This window comes from Micromesistius poutassou (genome assembly GCF_964030765.1).
Source record: "Micromesistius poutassou genome assembly, chromosome: 9".
Lineage (NCBI taxonomy): Eukaryota > Metazoa > Chordata > Actinopteri > Gadiformes > Gadidae > Micromesistius > Micromesistius poutassou.
In genome coordinates, this window is record NC_140279.1 from 15,496,834 (window position 1) to 15,514,167 (window position 17,334).

At 41.7% G+C, this 17,334-nt stretch overlaps 3 protein-coding genes across 3 annotated transcripts; 2 read left to right on the forward strand and 1 right to left on the reverse strand.

Moving 5' to 3' along the window:
* Window positions 1-547: 547 nt before the first annotated feature.
* Window positions 548-4,195, reverse strand: uck2a (uridine-cytidine kinase 2a; the record flags this gene model as incomplete). Its single annotated transcript, XM_084473282.1, has 7 exons — window positions 548-684; window positions 847-895; window positions 982-1,079; window positions 1,510-1,652; window positions 1,957-2,053; window positions 2,522-2,681; window positions 4,091-4,195. 7 exons carry the CDS (start codon window positions 4,193-4,195, stop codon window positions 548-550), a joined length of 789 nt encoding a protein of 262 aa, XP_084329408.1.
* Window positions 4,196-5,039: 844 nt separating this feature from the next.
* tmco1 (transmembrane and coiled-coil domains 1) lies at window positions 5,040-8,075 on the forward strand. The gene is made up of 7 exons (XM_084473472.1): window positions 5,040-5,237; window positions 5,821-5,898; window positions 6,005-6,064; window positions 6,268-6,314; window positions 6,616-6,683; window positions 6,918-7,062; window positions 7,556-8,075. The coding sequence occupies exons 1-7, from the start codon at window positions 5,168-5,170 to the stop codon at window positions 7,652-7,654; spliced, it is 567 nt and encodes a 188-aa protein (XP_084329598.1). The 5' UTR covers window positions 5,040-5,167; the 3' UTR covers window positions 7,655-8,075.
* A 1,127-nt stretch (window positions 8,076-9,202) lies between these two features.
* aldh9a1a.1 (aldehyde dehydrogenase 9 family, member A1a, tandem duplicate 1) lies at window positions 9,203-17,219 on the forward strand. Its single transcript, XM_084473328.1, has 12 exons — window positions 9,203-9,341; window positions 9,522-9,672; window positions 10,098-10,243; window positions 11,133-11,262; window positions 12,257-12,391; window positions 12,941-13,137; window positions 13,559-13,699; window positions 14,284-14,472; window positions 15,239-15,326; window positions 15,625-15,766; window positions 16,467-16,579; window positions 16,916-17,219. The coding sequence occupies exons 2-12, from the start codon at window positions 9,534-9,536 to the stop codon at window positions 17,008-17,010; spliced, it is 1,515 nt and encodes a 504-aa protein (XP_084329454.1). The 5' UTR covers window positions 9,203-9,341; window positions 9,522-9,533; the 3' UTR covers window positions 17,011-17,219.
* The last annotated feature ends 115 nt before the right edge of the window (window positions 17,220-17,334 follow it).

The window sequence follows — 17,334 nt, forward strand, 5'->3', positions numbered from 1 at the left end:
CCATAAATAATGTTAATCAAAGTTTAGAGATTCATGGCAAAATTGGTGACTCATGTTCTTTCTTTGGTGTTTTATCATGATACTAAACAGGATGCATTTGAAGTTTGGTTTCTTTGTAGGATGTTAAATTACAAATAGACAAAACTGAAATTTATTCTTAAAAACACATCAGATCTGTCCTGTGCTAAGGTTGCATTGATAATTAATTGCAGATATTCATCTCATAAAGCCCTGAAATTCAGACAGCATTAAACTACATTGCATTTTCCTTTGACATTTTAGGATCGTAAATCACTGGCCAACAATTGTTTTGCTTCTTTGAGAGCAAGACTATAACTATAAAGTGGTTGAGCAGAGTCTTGGACTAAGACTATTTTAAGACTCGGCTCAACCATTCAAGGCAATCACATAAGGTAGTTCAGAAAATAATATCAAAATAAGACGTGTGTTCCCTTTTTCATCATCCTTAGTCAGGCAAGAAAGGGACCATAGCAAAAGAGGTTCTTTATTTCGCATTAAGCCCTTCCTGTCGTAGAATGCATTGAGGTCAATGGGGGCGACTGCTGGGCTCAGTGTTTTGCAGGTTCTGAGTCAATCCATAGTCCTCCAGGCAGCCGTTGTTCTTCTTTGTTAAACCCCCATTGAGGATGTCCTGGATGTGTTGAACTATTAGGTTTATGGCAACTGTATCATGAGAAGAAGATTTAACAGAATTAATCAATTTAGATTTAAGACAACTTATTCATTTATAACATGTAGGATTGTTTCACGAATACTGTGATTATATTCATTAGATTTAATCAGATCGTTATTTCCATTCCAGTGAGTCGAAGAAATTAAGCTAACCGAGGTTGTCAGCGCCTCTGGGTATGATGACGTCAGCGTATTTCTTGGTCTAGACAGGGGACACGAAAGTTAAGGTTATCAATTCAGTACATTCTCAGAAAGGTGGAACTAGGCTTGACAGGCCAGGCTATTCACCGGTAGGCAGAACTCCTCAAAGGCAGGTTTGACGAACATGATGTACTGGCTGAGTACACTCTCCAAGTCCCGTCCTCGTTCACAGATATCCCGAAGCACTAGGGGGGCCACAAACACAAGTTGGAACAATACATGTTAGAGTAGTACAATTCAACTGTTGCAACTTTCCTTCAACACATTTGTATTATTTGGAACTGAGGCTGCACAATATTCAAAACAAATATGGCAAGTGTAGCCCTACAGAACAAGGTATACGATAGCCCTACTTCAGGTATGCGATTTAGTGAACTTTTAATCCAATGAGTGCATACATTACTCACGCAGGTCAAGTCAGCAATAGTAGTACCAGAGGTACGAGTTTGAATCCTGCTTCCCAGTTGGGATCAAAGCCTTAACCCAGGCAGTGTTGATGCCATGTTCTACCAGTTGAGGTAGACAGGGCCTACTATGCAGACTCATAAAAGTAGACTAAAACGATATTACTGTAATGATTGTTGTCCCTACAACGTGAGGTTGTGCGTTGCTCACCTCTGCGTGACAGTCTGGTATCGGCATCTGTGTCCACGAACAGCTTCATTTGGAACATGTCGCGGATCTCCTGAGCATAGAACATTAGAATGCCCTCACAAAGCACCACATCTGCTGGGTACACCGTCACAGTCTCCTCCTTCCTGCACTCAACACGCATAAGCAATTTTACTTACTTAATTTTAGACAGAATAAAAGTTTGCATTTGCATAAGTGTTTCTGCAAACTGCATTTATTTTTTCACAACACACTTTGTCTGGGGATAAGCACATTTTTTCCCGGGAGCCTGGGTGATATGGCATTTCTGTCATTGGTTGCTTTTTAAATATATATATATTAAAATGCACTGGACGGAACCAAAGACAAATCTCCACCTCATGTACAAAAAAAGGATTCTGTGCCAACACAAAAAAACATGCGTCATGATGAAATGAAAGACAAGCCTACCTGGAATGGATGACAAAGTCGTACACTGGAAGCTGCACTATTTTGCCCTCCAAGATGTCCCACAAGGTGGAGATGATGAGGTCATTATCGAACGCATCTGAGCAGGAAGACAGAGGGTGAAGAAAAACGATGACCCGCAGTGCCCAGCCTCATAATGTCACTTCCCCTCCCTTCTTGCATCAGAATACTGCAAATTCTACACCAACGGGGGTCCCCGTCATCACATGGACGATAGCCCAACTAGCTTAATGCAGCTTAGACACCGCAGGGCAACAGACAGTGTGGTAGACAGTATAGTCACTGCTAGTCACTCCCCTTTTGACCCATTGTTACAGGGACTCACCAAGGCAAAATATCAATAAGTTATTGATATTGTCTGATTTGCCATTATACAGTCATTCAGTGCTTTTCAAGGAGAAACATCTTAACAGTTATCAAGGACAGGACAACATGTACATCACAATATTACAAAACACTATTGTCCAAGACGTGACCCCTTCATAACTGACCAACATCACATCATTAGTATCCCTAACCCTGACCCCTGAGCGAGGGCTATAGATACCTGGATGGTCGAAGTTGAACTGTCCCTTCAGAGCTCTGGCTTTCTGCTCCGGGGTGAGCACTCTGTAGAAGCTGTCCAGGCTGAGGATCACCACCTGCCTATGGTGGTGGTCGATCTTGTTCTGCCCCAGAAGCTCCATGATCTTACTGCACACCGACGACTGTAGCCAGGGGGAAAACAAACATGCATTGCTCCAAGTAGTGATGGATGAAAAAATGGCTATTGGGCTTTTATTCAAAGCAACGAATAGTGAATACAGATATATACATACAGCATATCATTAAGGAATGGGTTGTTGCACAAGGATGAATGCATACACTGCATAGTCAAAGTATACTACTTTACATTGTTAAAGTGCTTGAAGGGAATATGTCACTACACTTTAAATGTTCAATATGTTCTTTCAAATAGGAATTAGGCGCACCACAATTGAGACCATAGTATGCCCTGATTTGACACAAAAGGTTTTTTTCTTCTATAAATCATATTGTCAAAAAGAAAATCCATATATGCTACAAAACATACAGACTGCTACAGTGGAGGGGTAAAAATGAAAAATAAGAACAGGTGTCTTAATGTACGGTTGAATACCAGGAAGTCTAAACCACGAGAGACTCTAGTCTCCCATCCCACATTTTCCCATCTGCTGCGTACCATAAATTAAAAACACGACGAAGTACGCAGCCCACTTTACTCCCCTGTTGAACAAGACGGATACAATTAGGCCTAAGACAACATGTTACCCTCAATTGATAGTGATTGATGTTTTTTTTTTAAATTCAGAAATATTAGGAAAATATTTCAAACTCCTTGGAAATTTGAATAAGAAATGTGACACTGATAAATTCTGTAGTATTTTGATGTCCTTCTTTATTATTCGTTTATGGGTCAAATGATATAGTTTGTTTCAGACAGAAAAGCAATGGTAGGCCTTCCTACTATTTTGTATTATAATTAATCCTAACCATGAATGATAGAATCTTCAAGAAGTCCATAGCAGCACCATGTAATGGCCGCATTGTAGACCAGTCTGTAGACAACAAACAGACCATCCCTTTATATTTAGAAGACAATACATCTGAACGGTTAACATACGAGTGCCGCATAGCAGCTGACACCATTTATCTTAATCAAGTAAGGACAATGATCATTCATCTTTAAACAAAACCGTTTCGGCATCAGGTTTTGAGAAAGTGACCTACATTATTCGGATTACCAATGTCAAAACGACATACTAAAAGGTCGGGCCGCCTGAATGTAGTGGTTGTCAAGAATCGGATTACATTTCATCCTCAGCGTCTTTACCCCTGGCCTAAATCCATAAATAATCGACCAGATCTGAATCAGCTGTTTGTCATGCAAAAAGCTTGATGTCATCATGAACCATATGATGACATGTGTGCGATATAACACAGGTCCCCCAAACCATCTATAATGCATTTCAATGGTTCAATCCTATTTTTTTATTACGCGATAGAAACAGCCCAAAAGATGAGTATCATCTAGCCTTTAAGTGTTGGGAGAAATAAACAAACAAAAAAAATACTGTAATGGTGTATAATTGCTAACCTTGCCACTGGCAGTTCCTCCAGCGACACCGATTAGAAAAGGTTGCCGATTGTTCTGATCATTCGCGGTTTGGTCATCCGGCTTTGTTTCGTCGTCGCCTGCCATGCTTCATCTACAGCGCGCACCCACTGACAGCTTACTGGAGGTGCTGGCCGCTGGATTCGCTCCTTATTGATGAGGAAGATGATGCTGCTGATGATGATGATGATGACGAGGATAATGATGAAGATGACGACGCCGATGATGATTATCGTGATGTTAGGACTGCTTGGGGTGGTGGTGGTGGTGGTGGTGATGATGATAGCTGGCAGTATGTTAAAAAAAAGCTTTTATTTACACACGCCGTGTGTGTGTGTGTGTGTGTGTGTGTGTGTGTGAGTGTGAGTGTGAGAGAGAGAGAGAGAGAGAGAGAGAGAGAGAGAGAGAGAGAGAGAGAGAGAGAGAGACGATCGTAGTATATTCAATAAAACAATACAATATTCTAAACATGAATAATTATTATTCATTATAATTTAATTATTGTTATTATTTGGTATCGTTATTTCCATATTATGAATAGGATGAATATGTTGTACATTTATACTTAATGTTGCTGGATGCGATATATTTTCTCGTAGGATAAGTCTGGGATTCTCGCCTCTGATTGCTTAGAAGGGCTCTCCTTTAGATCGTGTTTCGATTAGTCCTAGCTGTTTGCGGGAGGTTATATAGTTAGGGTTAGGTTTAGGTTTAGGTTTAGGTTTAGGGTTAGGGTTAGGGTTAGGGTTAGGGTTAACCCTTACCCAAGACCTAACCCTAACCCCCCATCTCACCTAACCATAACCAATCGGAGGAGAGCCATTCTAACCAATCAGGGGCGATAATCCCAGACTTATCCTACGAAACAAAATATCGCTTACCGGATGGAACATATCAGAACGAACCGGAAGTACTAGATGGGGTTTTGACCTTTCGGGAAGGCTGACTGTGCTTACTGAAACCGCAGTGCTCGGTGTAATGTGTCGAAGATTTTTCTATTTAACATAATATCTTTACTAATATCTCAGTGGTTTCATTCAGTGTATCGGGCGGAAAATCATGAGCACAATGTTCGCGGACACCATCCTCATCGTGTTCATCTCTGTCTGCACAGCACTGCTCGCCGAAGGTAACGAAGCGGACAAGTGGACCCCCACGACCCTATAATCCCCGGTTAATGATTGGACACTATATTATAAGCAATGAATGAAAAATAATTCGGGATATTTGAATTAATATACCTGGATTTAATTTATACAATCGGTGACATTGAAGGTTAACGGTAATTGTAATGGTTACACATGGCCACCACTGCTGGCTACTAGGATCTAACACGATTATAGATACTTTTTCTGACCTCGTCTCTGGAGAAAATGTTGCAGGGAGCGATCCATTTTATTTTTTGCTTTGAAACGTTTTAAGTTAAACGCATCATGTGAGTTGTGTGTAATATCCAGATGAATGGCTGTGTTGTGGTGTCTTGGTCAAGTCTAGATCATGGTATTGTGTAAAGTACATTTAAATACAATATCCATATATTATCGAGTAACCGAACTGGTTGAGCAAGGCATTGACACTTGCAGGGTTCGGAGTTCGATTCCTATTGCGGCAACCCATACTAAGAACGTATGTGAAGAGGGTATTGGAAGACAAAAAAAGTGTTGATAAAAAGACAAATATAACATCCTATTTTACTTGCATGCTTTCTTCAGGTATTACATGGGTTTTAGTTTATCGCACTGAGAAGTACAAGCGGCTGAAGGCAGAGGTGGAGAAGCAAAGCAAGAAACGTGAGTGCCTGTTTTGGTTTTATATCGTTTAACATTGCTGATTAATCAAATGTGTTGTCCTGAGAATGTTGCTAATGGTTGGATTGATGTGAAATGTGTCCTTCAGTTGAGAAGAAAAAGGAGACCATCACAGAGTCTGCTGGACGTCAGCAGAAGAAAAAAATTGGTAAGAATTATAATATTCATAATTCCTTTCTAATACATTTTCTTTTGATCTGTTAAAAACAGCAACTGACATATTATCACATAACAGCAACTAGCTAATGTTTATCATTCAACAATGTTGTGTTGTAAACAAGTAAAGATGTGGGTGTATAGTTCTTGAAATTCCCTTTTCAAGAGCTTTGTTTTGCTGAATTTATTTGACAGAGAGACAAGAGGAGAAACTGAAGAACAACAATAGAGACCTGTCCATGGTAAGATATTATATTGTATTATGATATGTTTGGAAATCGACACTTATATATTTATTTTACTCTATGAAACAACTGTATATTACAATCTAGTATCATAGCCCTTATACCTGTGTGTGGAATTGTTAACGTCTATAGACTCCATATGATAACATGTGTATTGGGGCCGGGTTTTTGTGTACCCAGAGATTAATCATTCTGTACCGAAAGCAATAACCAACCAACCTTGGTTGTGTGGAAATAAAGTTTATTGTAACTTGTACCTTAAACAACTGATTATTGTTATGCATTTTACATTTTCCAGGTCCGCATGAAATCCATGTTCGCCATCGGCTTCTGCTTCACTGCATTGATGGGCATGTTCAACTCTATGTGAGTCTTGGTCACCTATAAAAAATATGTATTATAATGTAGTTATAACTCTTTTTTTTTTTTTTTTTCTAAAGAAAAAATGTAATGTAATCAATGAAAGTAGTGTTAGTAGTTAGTAGTGTTCATATTTTAAAGTAAGTAATGGAGGTGAAAGAGAATGGTTGTCTACTTTCCTACTGGGTTGGTACCTTCTGCCAGGATTGTAACACCGTCTTATTGTTCTGTTGTGTTTAGCTTTGACGGAAGGGTTGTGGCCAAACTGCCCTTCACCCCCATCTCCTACATCCAAGGCCTGTCCCATCGCAACCTTCTGGGGGAGGACTTCACCGACTGTTCCTTCATCTTCCTCTACATCCTCTGCACCATGTCCATCAGACAGGTAACCGGGACTGAAATCCTCCATTCAAACCAATCGTCAACGCAGAAGACTACATTTGAATGTGACTTCTAATATGGACTTGAAACATCTGTGAATTTAGGCCCTGAGGCTCTGTACTCTGTCCAATTGTTTATTTAGAAACTTGCTGAGGGGATGGAATGTCATTTGTTTTGCTACTACAATTTAATTGCACATTACTGAATGAAAAGGTAATGTACTCTGAAATGAGGATGGATTCATTAATTTTTACATAGATTTATGTTTGCTTGCATAAAAATGGATTGCCTATTGATCACTCGATATTAAAAACCACCCATCTGTTCATCCCCATGCATTCCAGTCTGCCCACGGTCAAGCTTTTTCTGTATCATTATGGTCAAAAGTAGTGAATAAGCTTTTTCTCTCTTTGTGTCTCTGTAAAAACCTAACGCGATCCCCTAACCCAAGATTGAGTGTTACGTGTATCTAAACACTTCTTCTTCTTTTTCTCCAGAACATTCAGAAGATGCTGGGCCTGGCTCCATCCAGAGCTGCCACCAAGCAGGCTGGCGGCTTCCTGGGACCTCCTCCACAGGCGGCCAAGTTCTCCTAAACAACAACCACAACAACCACAACAACCACAACAACAACAACAACAGCTGGCGGTTTTCACACGCTCCTCAATACGCTAGTGTCTTTGCCTCCGCCTCAGCGGTGACAAACTCTGCCGGGTGGATCTCCCAACCGGGTTCTAATGCACTGCGTGGAATTGAACCTTCACCTGGTGTCACTGGTCACAGTCATATCTTTGGTCTAATAACTTGTTTTATTTAATATTTTTTAGATTTCTTCCCACAGAGATGTTGAATACTAATGATTTAGATGTTGTTTTTTAAGTGACATGGCTGATGCTGTTTTGTTTATCTGCTCTGACGATGAATTGTCGTAATTTTCATGCAACAGTATTACTGTCATTTGTTGTTTATAAGAAGGTAATAAAGTTTTATTGATACACTTTATTGTGCTTTATTTGAGCTAAGATTTGTTTTTGTTTATTGAATATGTATTGTGATGGTAGACCTTGACTTGTTTTTTGCTTTCCTTCAGACAACAGTATCAAGGAAAAGCAGGTTTGCCATTGGTAAATTGATGCATTATATTTGTACTAGGGCTGTCAAATTAACGCGTTCATTTCGATCAATTAATCACAGAAAAAATAACGCGTTAAAACTCTAGAGGGCACTTCCATAGTGCCCTCTAGAGTCAAAACAAAGTATTGTATATTTTTTGCCTGAGATGCATTGCATCTTGAGTGAGATGGAAATGTTATTAATTTGATCTTAAAATACACCGTATGTTAATGAAAGAAATGTTTTAAATAAGAGACATTGAAATGTAAAGTCTATTATGTCTATTATTCATTGAATCACTCATCTGCCATAATTTATTTGAATTAAATTATTTAGAAATACTTTCTCTGTAAAATGTAAGTAGGCTATGCGATTAATTTAGATTAATTAATCACAGAGCCTGTAATTAATTAGATTATTTTTTTAATCGCTGGACAGCCCTAATTTGTACGTATTGAACTTTAAAATCTGGTAATTTTACTAAGAACGTTTAAAGAATTTCCATCGACTGATAAACTAAGCACAGTAAGCTGGGTATCTGTGTGCCAGATTGACAATTACTGTTCTGGCAGAGCGTGAGATGTATTGTGGCTTGTGATTATCCTCTGAATAACAACCCTGTCTAGAACTAGCTGAGCATATAAATTGTGGGGGTCACTGGGGGTCACCAGAAGAGATGGAAGGGAAGAATTGGGGTGAGTCTGAGTCCAGTATATGCTGGGAAACACTGAAAACCCTCGTTCCCAAGTTGTGCTTACCTGTGTCTTTTGGTTAGTAAACCACAGCAAACTTTCAGAGGAGTGTGTGTATATTAGGTTGGCAAGCCAACTTTTAAGCCATGTCCAGCACCGCTATTGCTCCATAACACCCTCAGGAAATTACAGCGAATGTCAGCGAAGCCATGAGTATGCAGGCACAAATATGTCCGACCGCCGCCCTTCTACTTTGGACCCTTGTGTAGCATGTGCTGTATTGAGATAATAATCAAATCGTCCTAAACTGAACATAATAATCCTACTGCAGATTCCATCCATTGTAGGGTGAAGACAGATGCAAGGGCGGGGCTTAATAGTGGGCGTGTCAGTCCGCGTCTGTAAAACGCAGTAGACCATTGCTGTCTCTCTCTTCTAACGGATCGAATCGTGGCTGATTGTTCAAGTTGCACAATTGGTATGTATTTATTAGTACAGTTTTTAATACACTGTCATCTGATATTATGAAATGCATGTCTAAATTTGCAGCTACATTCCTTTGTATAGCTATGTTTGGCGCAACCATTTGTGCAGAAGTATAATAGGAACTGAACCTCTCCTGTGTCTATTCTGCTCTCCCCTTGATGAACTTATTTAGCCCCAAAACAAAATGTCCCAGCTTGTTGACTCAATGCCTAGTGCATCGACTGGATCCGTCGTGGTCACAGACGACCTCAACTACTGGGGCGGCCGTCGGATCAAGTCCAAAGATGGTGCCATGTCAGAACCCGTGTTCGAACCTGCAACTGGTAGGGGGCAGTGGTTACAAATCTTTTTTAGGTCAGTGAACCTGGAAATATTGTCCCATGGAAAAACCCATGATAAAAGAGCATTTAAAGGGAATTGCCACTCTGAAATAAAAAAAAAGTGCATATGAAATGTGAGTTATTTTAGTAAGTAAAAACACGTTTTGTTGATGCAAGTTTAAATAAATCCTTGAATTAATTAACATTAACACATTCATAGGTAGCATTTGTGTCAGTTATGTGATTTATCTCACAAGGATCTCACCTTACACAACACTGCACAGGCTTATAACTTATTCTATGGATTAAAAAAGGGAATTTAAAGTTGATGTAGGAATTAATCAATAATACAATGAGAGTTTATTCTGCCTATTTACTCTTGAGAGCTGCATAAGGCGTCTCTAATTCTTCCCGCTGTGCCGTTGCAGGGCGCGTGTTGTGCCAGATGGTTCCGTGTGGGGCCGAGGAGGTGGACCAGGCCGTGCAGAGCGCTCAGGCTGCCTATCTGAAGTGGAGCAAGATGGCTGGCATCGAGAGGTCCCGAGTCATGCTGGAGGCCGCCCGCATCATCAGGGTAAAGCTTCTTGTTTTTCGACTGACCCTGCAGGACCCGTGATACCACAAGAGCAGGGGTAGGGAGAAAGTACAAGAGCAGAGGTAGGAAGTACCGCTATGTACTTCTGCCGAGGGGCTATTTCCTCGTTATGTTGTCATGTGAGGGGCCATTCAGTACTTCTATAGGAGTGGACTTTAAAATCATACTTCCATAACAACTGCTCTACATCAATAATATTTAATAGTGTGTGTGGATGATGGCTGTTTTAAGCAGCCTCCGCTGGCTGAGTCAGACTGATGGGACTCTGGCTGCATACCTGTTGCACAATTAATGAACACAGGTTAAAAACACACACACTCTCTATCTCCTTCATGGCAACATCGAGCTCCAGGCCATGTATCATCCTACATCCTACATCCTACAAAACATTCAATAAACCGGCCTTAAGATCACCACCCTGCGTCCTTTGTCTTTGGAGCAGCCCAGAAGCCCACATGCTTTGCTACACGCTGCTTTTTCTTTTTGTGGAATAAAGCATACAATAATGAAAGGATTTTTCATACAAGAAATACACATCAATATCAGCACAGACATCAGTTGCTACAGCAGTCAGTAAAGTGTGAAGTCTTGTCCATGTAAATGAACTGGTTGAGGCATGTACCAATAGCTACAGTTTGTTACAGTTTGTTGTCAGTAAAGCTTAAACATCAACCTGTTCATCAAAATACATGAACAGGTGGAAGCAAGTGAGAAGACATGTCTTCGTTTATAAACACAAGACATGATCATGAACTCTTACACTATCTTTGACAATGACATGCAACCTGTTGTCACGACAGAACATGGGTTGTGTTTAACTGCACTGCCTGTATTGCCGTAACCTTCCATTCTTTTATTTTGTCGGCAGGAGAGACGAGACAACCTTGCGAAGCTGGAGGTGATCAACAACGGCAAGACCATCACCGAAGCTGAGTGTGACATCGACGCTGCCTGGCAGTGCATCGAGTACTACGCTGGGCTGGCCCCGACGCTGTCTGGTGACTACCTAGAACCCTCACCTAGAACTACATCTATACCATAACCCTAACCTAGAACTACATCTATACCATAACCCTCACCTAGAACTACATCTATACCATAACCCTAACCTAGAACTACATCTATACCATAACACTAACCTAAAACTACATCTATACCATAACCCTAACCTAGAACTACATCTATACCATAACCCTAACCTAGAACTACATCTATACCATAACACTAACCTAGAACTACATCTATACCATAACCCTAACCTAGAACTACATCTATACCATAACCCTAACCTAGAACTACATCTATACCATAACACTAACCTAAAACTACATCTATACTATAACCCTAACCTAGAACTACATCTATACTATAACCCTAACCTAGAACTACATCTATACCATAACCCTAACCTAGAACTACATATATACTATAACCCTAACCTAGAACTACATCTATACTATAACCCTAACCTAGAACTACATCTATACTATAACCCTAACCTAGAACTACATCTATACCATAACCCTAACCTAGAACTACATATATACTATAACCCTAACCTAGAACTACATCTATACTATAACCCTAACCTAGAACTACATCTATACCATAACCCTAACCTAGAACTACATATATACTATAACCCTAACCTAGAACTACATCTATACTATAACCCTAACCTAGAACTACATCTATACCATAACACTAACCTAAAACTACATCTATACTATAACCCTAACCTAGAACTACATCTATACCATAACCCTAACCTAGAGCTACATACATTGTATATACCCAGAACCCTAACCTAGAATTATATCTCCACCCATAACTTATCCTAGAGCTACATCTATACCCATTACCCCAACTTAGAACCATATTCTCATATATCCCCAATCTTGAACTATAACCTAACCCTATATCTAGAACCTATTACTACAGCTATACATGTACAAAATATGAACCTCCTATAAAGTGTGCGTGTGCGCGTAGGCCAGCACATCCAGCTCCCTGGGGGGGCGTTTGCCTACACGAGGAGGGAGCCCCTGGGTGTGTGCGCGGGGATCCTGGCCTGGAACTACCCCTTCATGATCGCTGCCTGGAAGTGTGCCCCGGCTATCGCTTGTGGTCAGTGTGTGTGTTTGTGTGTGTTATTGTATTTATTTCTATTTGAGGCTTGAATCATGTTGGTCAGGTTTTCCCTTTGTTTTGAGATTCTGCATACTTCGTCGCTCCTTGAACAGAAAGTCTCCCCTGAGCTTTATTTTGTTTTATCATACTTCCCCGCTACTGCTGGTTGGTCCTATCATTTTTTTTGGAAGAGGCTTTCAACAGGCTCAAAACCAGATCTGATCTGCCCAGAGAAACGGAATAGGATCTCAGAGATCAGGACGCTCTCACAGTGCTACCACTCCATGTGATTCAACAACATTTGAACAACCAGAATCAGTTCAAAACAAGACAACGGCAGTAGAAGTCAATCTATACCTCAATACATATAGACATAACACGACACAAATCAATATATCAAAGTGCAGTTCATATTGTATGGGAATGTATCTGGTTGGAAGAAGGTGTCGTATTGCAGTGGGGGGGGGGATATGGACTTGTATCTTCTTCTTCTTCTTCTCATTCACTATGCATCCCCCTCCTCCCCACCCAACCATCCACCAAAAGGCAATGCCATGGTCTTCAAGCCCTCCCCAATGACCCCTGTGACGGGGGTGATCCTAGCAGAGATCTTCCACGAGGCGGGGGTCCCGACGGGCCTGGTGAACGTGGTTCAGGGCGGAGCAGAGACCGGCAGCCTGTTGTGCCACCACCCCAACGTGGCCAAGGTGTCCTTCACCGGCAGCGTGCCCACCGGCAAAAAGGTACGCGGCTGCCATGTTGTCTCTGGAATCTCGGGTGAATCTATGTTAAATTTGGTCTGCTTTCTTAAGTCTCAATATTGAGCTCTGCCTTAACCCTTTATATTTTCAAACCAGGGATCAAAACCTTTCGGTTTGATGCTGGTATCAAAATGTTTGTCTCCAGTGACATTTTGCTTATTTGACCATGTTATACTTAATTGTACATTACTTAAAGTGATTGTCTTTTATTGGTTATCCTTTAAATGTCTTAAAGCAACACGATTTGCTTTTGTGATTTCAAGGGGAACATGTAAAAATGCACGCCTTGCCTCACGATGATACGACCCAGAAGGTTGAAACCGTGTCTAGGTAGCTGGTTCAGAAGAGTAGAGTGGGCCTTGGTGACAACTAAGTGGTTGTGTTTGTCGTTGGATCTCCCCAGGTCATGGAAATGTCAGCCAAGTCGGTGAAGCATGTGACCCTGGAGCTGGGGGGCAAGTCTCCTCTCCTGATCTTCAAGGACTGTGAGCTGGAGAACGCCGTCCGGGGAGCGCTGATGGCCAACTTCCTGACCCAGGGCCAGGTAGGATGTGGTCCGGTAGTTTCGTGGCCTGGAATGAACTGGGCTTGACATAAATCTGAAGACTCCGTAGGTTGGTTGAGGATAAAAGTGTGTGGTAAAGGGCGTTTTACTGGGTATTGAAAATGATCCTACTATTCTCCCTTTTTTGGGGGTTAGGGTTAGCCAGTTGTTGCTGTTTTTTTGTGTTGGTTTTGAGGAGGTTTTATGCTTGGGTATTTACGCTACACTAGCTTTAAATGAACAAATAAAGTATTCCTTAGGGCCTTAAGATAATGTTTGACCTTCTAGATGGCATGTTAGTGAACAGATTGAGGTATTCTATTGTTCATTTACCTGGCAATAGAGTGAAGCAGAAAGTGCAGTAAGTTAATGTTTAGTCCGTCTGTCAAAGTATCTCCCAAAGACCTGCAAAAGTATACAACTAAACAGCCAGACCCATGGCTATGCTACAGAGCAGACCTTTTATAACGTGCTCTGCTGGTTACATAAACACCCTGAGACTCTTTTGTGTTCTACTAGGGTGCTGTGTAGATCAACATGCCTCACCTGTCAATTATATTTTCATCTGATCCGTGGTGAAACAGGTTTGCACCAATGGAACCCGGGTGTTTGTTCAGCGGGAGATCATGCCCCAGTTCCTGGAAGAGGTGGTGAAAAGGACCAAGGCCATCACCGTGGGAGACCCCCTGCTGGCCGAGACCCGCATGGGGGGTCTAATCAGCAAGCCCCAGCTGGACAAGGCCCTGGGCTTCGTCGCACAGGCCAAGAAAGAGGTGCGATGAGACTGCTATTTTTTTTTGGATCCATCAGTCCATCTCAGGTTGTCAGATGTGTTTTAATTGATCTGTTGAGGTTATTAGATTGGTTCATCTCTTATCAGATGTGTGCATTACAGATATTGATACAATACAGCAGAAAGCATTTCTAAACTACCTTCCAGGCATTTTAGAACAAGAGAAGCTACTCAGATATATAGAGCTAGGACAAGGGAGGCTCAAAGGATCAGATTTGTACCACTTGATTGTTCTCATAGTGTGTTGAACATAGTGCGTACAAGTGTATTCAACTCAAAATAAGCATATTTATACCACATAATCTTTTTAATACTTGATCCTGATTGGTCAATAATGTGGATTTGAGTTGAGAATCATGAATTCAAGTTTAAACACCAGTCGGGTTCAGTTCAGGTTTACAGCTGAACTTGTTTAAAGAGCTCACATTGCACCTGCAGAGGGGCTGACACATACTACAAACAGATCTAAGAGGCTGAAGTAATTAGACTACAAACGACTTAAGATGCTGAGGGAATTAGACTAAAAACGGACTTCAGGGACTCTGTGATTCAGGCCGGGGTAAGGTTCTGTGGTAAAGTGATTCATCGTTGTAATAATCAGAGAAGAAGTCCATGTCTACTGGCACTCTCCCAAGACTTGTGCAATCCTTATCATATCTGACCGTGAACTGGATCAATCCAGTACGGAACCTCTTGATGCTGTTAATAAATCAATAAATGATATCTCTTCTTCTTCTTTGTTGCAGGGAGCAAGGGTTCTTTGTGGTGGAGAGCCGTTTACCCCCAGTGACCCCAAACTGAAGAACGGCTACTTCATGTCCCCCTGTGTTCTTGGTCTGTTCTTCAACTTGATATTTAGGGGATAGTCTAGTGGTTAGGGGGTTTAACTCCCAGCAGAAATGTTTTGGGTACAAACCCCAATGTCTGCAGCCTAGCTGTGGGCATCCTTGATCAAGACGCCCTAAACACTACCAGCTCCTTGCTGACATTTATCAGTGAAAAAAATGGCTGCTAAAATAGAATTAGTATTATTGGAATATGTTTTATTATTTTCTCTGAAACAACCCTTGGGTAGTGTGTAAACTGTTGTTCCTCTTCCCCCCCCCCTCTTCCCCCCCCCCCAAATGTTCAGATAACTGCAGGGACGACATGACCTGCGTGAAGGAGGAGATCTTTGGCCCTGTGATGTCTGTTCTTCCATTCGACACTGAGGAGGAGGTCCTGCAGAGGGCCAACAACACGACCTTTGGCCTCGCCTCCGGAGTCTTCACCAGGTCAGACCGTCATCTCGACCGCTTAAAGACACTCAATCCGACGACAGAGGGCTGGATTTATACTCTGCTTGTCTTCTTCGCGATAACCCGCACGCTATGACTGGATTCCTTTGGCTACACAAAACACTTTGCAGCCCTCCAGTGTTTTTTCCCAATCTGTCTGTCTGTCTGTCTGTCTGTCTTTCTGTCTGTTTGTCAGTCTGCCAGGCGTTTACTCCTGAACGCCTGGCGTTATCCTAATTTAATAGTCACTCACAGCCAGCCACATTGAACTTCTGGACTCAGGAGATTGATGATCAACCGATTGGCGAACGAACTGTGGAAACGGTTGCGACATTTGATTTGTTGCGCAAGAGCGGTGCTCAGGTTTGACCCCTACTTCTGAGCCAGGATATGTCTCATGCTTTAAACTTGTGACTATTTCCTTTTTTTTTTGCTTGCTATTACACACTTTGATCATCCCGAAAGTACATTTGTCACAACATTCATTCTGTCTACTATGCAATTTGGACATACAGTACATACACATTTCTAATGTGGTGTGTATCCAAGTGGAGAGCTCTGAATGGACCGCTAGGCAGAGTCTAACCCCGTCCGCTTAAGATCCATCTCTGTGTCATAATGTTCCTTCTGTATGCCGTTGTCTCAACCCATTTGTGATGTGTAGTCATGAGATTCCTGGTCTGTTTGCGCCCAACAGGGACATCTCCCGCGCTCATCGCGTGGCTGCCAACCTGGAGGCTGGAACCTGCTACATCAACACCTATAGCATGTCCCCCGTGGAGGTGCCCTTTGGGGGGTACAAGATGTCAGGTGAGACCCTCCCCTCCAGTAGGAAACCCTGCCAGGCAAACAAATTTTGTTTGTATTTGTGACATTTTGGTGTTCTTCAAAATAAAAGCGCGGTCTTATTCTCTGGCATTAGCTTGTCGTTCAATGCCATGTTTTGCTTGAGCGATTTGTTTCTTCGTACATGTACCATTATACTAGACCCTAGCAACTGTACAGTGAAGTAACTTTACCAGGTGATGTACTGATCCGACTCCTAGGACCATGGTTGGTAAAAAAATACTACTGTAGTACCTCACAATGTATAGCACTGATCCTACTGTAGTACTCCATAGTACTTATACTGCTGTGTCCTGGCAGGCTTCGGCAGGGAGAACGGCCAGGCGACGGTGGATTACTACTCCCAGCTGAAGACTGTGATAGTGGAGATGGGGGACGTCGACAGCCTATTTTAGACACTACTTATCGCACTTCCTGTTTATCAAGCCCCGTGTTGCTGTGCGGCGTGTCATTTAGACAAACGCACAAACACACAAACACTGCTAGCACTGTGAAGCCACTACGTCACTTGAGCCGAACACAATTACTTGTGTAGCGGGCAGACAGCAAGCAGACTGCAAGAGCTGCAGCAGTCATGTGAATAAAAACGAATCTGTCGACTCTTTGTTGTCTTTTTTTGTATTGGTGAACACGATCAATTCTTAATCCTTGGAGCAATTTTATTGAAAGGGTACACTGCACGTAGATTGCAAATATTTATGCGTGTTTCAAAGTCACAT

Excerpts from the sequence above, each read along its gene's own strand:
- tmco1 (XM_084473472.1), top strand. The coding sequence starts at position 5,168 with ATGAGCACAATGTTCGCGGACACCATCCTCATCGTGTTCATCTCTGTC. Across the intron at positions 6,684-6,917 it reads ATGGGCATGTTCAACTCTAT|CTTTGACGGAAGGGTTGTGG; the intron begins GTGAGTCTTGGT and ends TGTTGTGTTTAG. Across the intron at positions 7,063-7,555 it reads GCACCATGTCCATCAGACAG|AACATTCAGAAGATGCTGGG; the intron begins GTAACCGGGACT and ends CTTTTTCTCCAG.
- aldh9a1a.1 (XM_084473328.1), top strand. The coding sequence starts at position 9,534 with ATGTCCCAGCTTGTTGACTCAATGCCTAGTGCATCGACTGGATCCGTC. Across the intron at positions 14,473-15,238 it reads TCGCACAGGCCAAGAAAGAG|GGAGCAAGGGTTCTTTGTGG; the intron begins GTGCGATGAGAC and ends TCTTTGTTGCAG. Across the intron at positions 16,580-16,915 it reads TGGGGGGTACAAGATGTCAG|GCTTCGGCAGGGAGAACGGC; the intron begins GTGAGACCCTCC and ends GTGTCCTGGCAG.